The 5,793-nt window shown below is 47.7% G+C and overlaps 1 protein-coding gene across 1 annotated transcript; it reads right to left on the bottom strand.

Moving 5' to 3' along the window:
• Positions 1-1,644: 1,644 nt before the first annotated feature.
• LOC112465171 lies at positions 1,645-3,863 on the bottom strand. The gene is made up of 4 exons (XM_025032599.1): positions 3,829-3,863; positions 3,722-3,777; positions 1,861-1,972; positions 1,645-1,797 (listed from the first exon to the last, which is right to left on the bottom strand). Exons 1-4 carry the CDS (start codon positions 3,861-3,863, stop codon positions 1,695-1,697), a joined length of 306 nt encoding a protein of 101 aa, XP_024888367.1. The 3' UTR covers positions 1,645-1,694.
• Positions 3,864-5,793: the final 1,930 nt, after the last annotated feature.

Here is a 5,793-nt window from a genome sequence, read left to right on the forward strand (position 1 = left end):
ATATATATATATATATATATATAAGTAGTTAGTGTAAGCTGATTCCACCCCGGGGCTCCGAGGGGGGGTGAGGGAGAGGGGGATATTGGATTTTGCGGGGGAATGAGGGGGAGGGGAGTATTAATACCTTGCAACCGTTCGCATAGCTGAGCAGCCGAGCAACCCCGAGGGGCAGCAGCGACCAGGGGAGCAGCGGACATCGACAATTTTCGAATAGTATTACCGGATAAGCGAGTCCGAAGAGCCCATATGGCTAGCGTTTACCCGAATCCCGAAATATAGGTGACCGGGGTACGATTGACCCCGGTAGGCGAACAGCGGATGATCGACCGAGCGAGCCAACGAGCGGGCCTTGGAAGGAGAGCCAAGCAGAGCACGCGCAGAGGGGCACGGCGGTCATAGCCGGGGGCCGAGCCGCGTAAATCGTTTCAAGGGCGACCCGGAGGGCAACCAAATCAACTCCGACGCGATAGCTCCAGCGGGCGCAAAGATCGCGGCGTCACGGGGGTGACCCCCGCGCCGAGGGGCACGGAGGTCGCAGCCGAACCACGGAAATCGTCTCATGGGTGTCCCGAATGACGACCCACCGGACCGCGAAGCGACAACGCCAGCGGGCGCGGAGATCGCGGGGTCACCCGAATGACCCCCGCACCGGGGGGCACGGAGGTCTTAGCCGAAGGCTGAGCCGTGGAGGTTGTCTCAGGGGACGCACAAACAAAGACCCACCGAATCGCGACGCAATATCACCGACGGGCGCGGTGATCGCGGGGTCACGAGAATGACCCCTGTACCGGGGGGCACGGAGGTCACAGCGGACGACCGAGCCGCCAAACATGCCTCAAGGGCGACCCGAAGAACAACCGAACGACTCGCGACGCGATATCGATAACGGAAGCGGGTTTAGCGGGGGCAAACAATGACCCCCGGATATCGGAAACCGAGGTAGCCCGGAGGAAAATGGCGGGTGGAGAGTCTCTAGAGGAGGCGCCGAAGTAAATTCGGAGGGTCAGCGAGACCACTCAATCGTGGAATACCCGAACCCGGGAACCGGGGGAGCGGGGCCCAGCGGGGCCCATGCCGATGCGTGCGATTAGTTATAAGGCGTAGATTGAGAACCGCAGGCGTCACCGGCGACGAAAACAGGCAAAAACTATCGAAAGAAAAGTGAAAGCGGGTAACATCTGGCACGGAAAAGTACCAGGATGTGAATAACAACCCGCTGGTAGGAGTAAAGATCCCGAGGTGGGATAGCCGAGAGCGCTCGGCAACTCGTGGCAGTCGCTCGGATACCGCGGTCGGGGTAACACGCTCTGAAGATTCGCGGTATGTAACAACCAAGCACTCCCGCGTATTTGCGCGTTAAACATAGCTCGTATTACAATTGCGAAAGGCAATCGTTTGCCATTTGTAACAACGTTCGACGAAATGTGTCAGCGTGAAATTGTAAACCACAGCGACGATCTGAAATAAATCAATCGTTTGTTAATATACGCAGTGTCAAGTTAATTTCGAATTACTTAGCTGCCATTTACCTTGTCTTACGGCATCGATCCAGCGAAGTCCAGCGGCGTTCCAGTATGCGATAAGGCAAAGATCTGGGGCAGTCAGCGGCAGTTGAGATCCATCCGGGGCGAGAAGATTTGCTCGGGTGAAATACCTGAAACAGAAATTGACCGATTAATTAAACGTATCCGTTATCTACTTACCTGGTACTCCGAGGGTGGTCCCACGTTGTCCATCGATGATCCAGCAGTGGGGAGGCAGCGTCGGGGCGTCGAGACATCCTGCGTCGAGAACCTGAAAATAAGAGAGAATTAATGTGATAGCGTTGCAATATCGCGTCATAATTTCGATACTCACCTTCTCGGTACATATGGGTCAAACCGAGTGGCGACCGTTTGATAGGCAAATCTGGCTGAAATCTCACATTTTCGTGTGAGCCACGTACCCGGAGAGTGACGTCCGGTCACACCTTGGAACCGTACGTTAAAACGTCCGTTCCCCAGATCAGTCGCGAACCGAGTCTGGACACCTCGAACATGTCGCAGGCGAGGAACAACACCGCCAGGGAAAAAAAGGTACACCGGTACCTGAGAAGTGCAGCCAGGTAACCAGGGAGCTCGACAGCGGTCTTTGCGAGGCCGACAGCCAAATAATAGCGGAGATCCTGACTCAACAAGCCGACGAGGAGGTCAGCAGACTGTTGGAGGTGGGCTCACAGCCCGCTGGACCACCCGGAAGTGCGGAAGTACAGAAGGGGCAGCAGCCTGACGCGGCCGAATCACAGGTCATGGAATACGAACGATTATAAACAAGTGGTTCTTGTGATTTATGAAAGACTGTTCATTTTACTTTTATTTTCATTTACTTTTATACGGATATATGTTTATTTCATTTTATATTAGTTTTTCAAGAACACACTTTAGTCTTAAGCGGGGTTCACAGCCCTTGTGTGATTATGTTACTAAGTTCAATTTATACACCTTTTATTATTATTGCATGAAGTAGCACGGCTACGATTGATTACTACACCTTTTTATTTACACTCTCTACACTTACACACTACCATTGTGACTACACATAAGAATAAAACCTTTTTATATATCCTTACACTTTAATCCAGTCATTCACCTGTCGTTACATACGATATTAAGCCAGAGGGCACAGATTTAGATTAGAAGATGAACTCGGACAAGTTCCGAATAGCAATATTAAGTTTCATATTCAGTTTGTTTGCGATAGCGATAGTTTCAATCCTACTGCTAGTGTATTCGCATAAAGCCGGTTCACAATATCATTACTTACCGTAGAAACAATCAAGCATGAAGTTTTCGGAATACCTAGTGGTCGTTACGATTATATTCGTACCGTTAATTATTAATTTTCCAGATCCGTATTTAGTTTTTGTTCTATTTACACTTTTCACAACATACATTATGATTTTAAACGATCCCGCAGGGGAATGACACACCCACACCTTTGTGACACACCTTTACACTTTTTACACTCGTAGCGTTGAGAATATAGCATGAAAACGACACCGATAGAGGTGATACACTTCGCTACACTTTTCTACACTTTCCTACATTTTACACACCAGAGCGTTACCAGCGAGAGCGCGATACGAGCCAACATAGGCGTTACACTTTTCATACACTTTCCTACACTTTTTTACACTTTACACTTGAGCGCGTTACCAGCGAGCGTGCGATACGAGCCAACATAGGCGTTACACTTTTAATACACTTTCTTACACTTTTTTACACTTTACACTCGAGCGCGTTACCAACAAGCGTGCGAAACGAGCCGACACAGGCATTACACTTTAATTACACTTTACGACACTTTCTTACACTTTATACACAAGCGCGTTACCAGCGAGCGTGCGAACCGAACCAACGAAGGTTCTACACCGAACAACACTTTAATACATTTTTTATAACTTTGATATTTCTCTTAGAGCCATATGGATTTGTTCCAGGCATACATTTACACTTTTGTTACACCTTATTGCAACTATGCTCATTTTGATTTACACTTTGTTACACTTTTATGTTCTTTTTACACTTTGGCACGGAATTGAGCCATTTTGACTTTGTATTCTTTAATTTAATAACTTTTTAACTTTCCCTGTCGATATTAAGACAACTTATGTATTACTCATTGTGCATGCGATAGATTAAGTCGCTATTATTATACTTACCTTATTTTATATACTTACCGTTGATCACCGCCGGTGACACTAAAAGAGACGATTCCTCAAACGATCCGAGACACCTGAAACAAAAAGAAAAAGATTAATTACAATCGCGTTTAACGCGTACTTACCTGGTTTCGTAGGGATTCGTTGAAATGACTTTCATACGTGGAGAGTCACTCGGTGCGAGCCTAGTGACTCTAAGTCCGCTTACGCGAAGATTCGCGGTGCAGCGGCGCGATTGGTTCACGCGCGGGCGATAGCCAATTCGCGTCTTTGCACCTAAAGGAGCGGCATCTCACTAAAAGTGTAGATGCCGAGTCAACGCGAACGACTCGGCATACGAGCATTTACACTTTTAGTGTTTGAGGAGTCGTACCAGCTACACCGCGGACACGACTAGCCAATGACAGAGGTTGGCGCCCGTTTGCGCGTCATGGCGCATGCGTCGCGCTTAGGTGGGAAAACCACACCCGTCCCTCGTGGACAGTTCGCCGTGAGATATCGAAGCGTCAACACATTGAGCGTTGCGCGTAATAAATTCGACTTCGGCTTGCTTATCCCGTTTACCGCCTACGATAAGCGCGTGTGATATTTCATCGCGGATAGTCCGTTGCGCGATTACGTGGCGTAGAAGTTGCGTGATAAAACACGTATCCGACCGGCTAATCCCGTTGATTGCTTGCGCTGTTAGCGTGAGTTATTACCGAGAAAGAGATTGTTAAAAGCAATTACGCGATCCGGGATATCAGATCCTCAAACACGAGAGTGATAATTGTAAGCGAGACGGCGGTTCGAGAACACTCAACGTACGATACAAGCGATCGAGCGAACGCGTCCGTTCCTACACGGAGATTGCTGTAGTGAGGAGAATAATAAATTGTTAATCATTTTATTACTAAAATAAGTGATTTCAATCGTGATCCCAGTGAAATTCCTATCCATACGTCCGGAATTACGCGTCGTTATACCAGGGCGTGGTCGACGACCTTGAACACGTTCGCGGCGCAGTACACGGCGGCCATTAAGCTGGAAGGAAGGAAGGGACATAGCAACAGCGAGAGGTTTCTGTATTTGAGCCTTAAAATACAGTGGCGACCGTATAATTCAGCCCAAGTAGTAAGTGGCTATATTTTGATTTTTAACATCATCAATCGTTGTTCCGGTCACAACCTAACCTTGGAACCGGGTGATAAATCATCCGTTCCAGCGTCGAGTTCTGCTTGCTCCGCAGACGACATCCGAGAGCCAATGAGCGTGCAGAGGGCAACGGTGCCGAGAGCGGGCATGACGGAGCCGACGACGCCGTTGACACAGGCGGCCAATGAGGAGGAGGCAAACAACCTCGAGGACACCGAGATCGCGCAAATGCTACAACAGATTCCGAAAGGGGTAGCGAAAGCTATCATCCTTGCCGAAGGAGCCGAACAGCCCGCTGGACCAAGCGAGGTTGACGACGTGGTGGCCAGCCAATCTCCAGCAGCGGAGGAGGTGGTCGAGTCGACGGTCCCGGAGGACCAGTCACAGCGCATGGAGGACTAAACCTGTGGCTAAGAGACTTTTTTTCGATATATCTTTATTATTCTTTGTGTTTATTTTGATTTTGATGTATTTTATTGAAAAACGTTTATAACGCATGTTAAAGCGAAGCGCGACACAGCGCAAATCTCCGAGCGAGAGTTATTACATTTTATTTTATTATTTTAATTACGACAGGTGCCATGGTGCATGTTAGAGTGTTATACGAAGGTATTGTTTTATTTTGAAAGATTTATTTATTTTTATTCGAGTATTAGAAAGATTGCGCGAAATAAGCGTAGTAGATTTATGTAAGCGAGCGAGTTATTCTTAGAACACATTAAAAACACGACTGACTTCAAATAAGACTGAAATACATTTAAAACACACACATTTACCAATCCCAATCATCCCGAGACAGAAAGTTCATAATTAAAGTAAAGAAGTCATTAGAGTAGAGTAAAGAGCCAATCAGGGGCCAGAGTCAAAGTTTTAGAAGCGATGGATTCGGATAAGTTCCGTTCTTAGTTTTGGCATTCATTTTTGTTTTATTTGCAATAGCGATCATATGCATACTG

This window comes from Temnothorax curvispinosus, unplaced genomic scaffold (assembly GCF_003070985.1).
Source record: "Temnothorax curvispinosus isolate PA1 unplaced genomic scaffold, ASM307098v1 QBEX01014965.1, whole genome shotgun sequence".
NCBI lineage: Eukaryota > Metazoa > Arthropoda > Insecta > Hymenoptera > Formicidae > Temnothorax > Temnothorax curvispinosus.

Coding starts and splice junctions, on each gene's coding strand:
- LOC112465171 (XM_025032599.1), bottom strand. CDS start 3,863: ATGAAAGTCATTTCAACGAATCCCTACGAAACCAG. Junction 3,778..3,828: donor ACGAATCCCTACGAAACCAG/GTAAGTACGCGT, acceptor TTTTTGTTTCAG/GTGTCTCGGATCGTTTGAGG. Junction 1,798..1,860: donor GACCCATATGTACCGAGAAG/GTGAGTATCGAA, acceptor TCTTATTTTCAG/GTTCTCGACGCAGGATGTCT.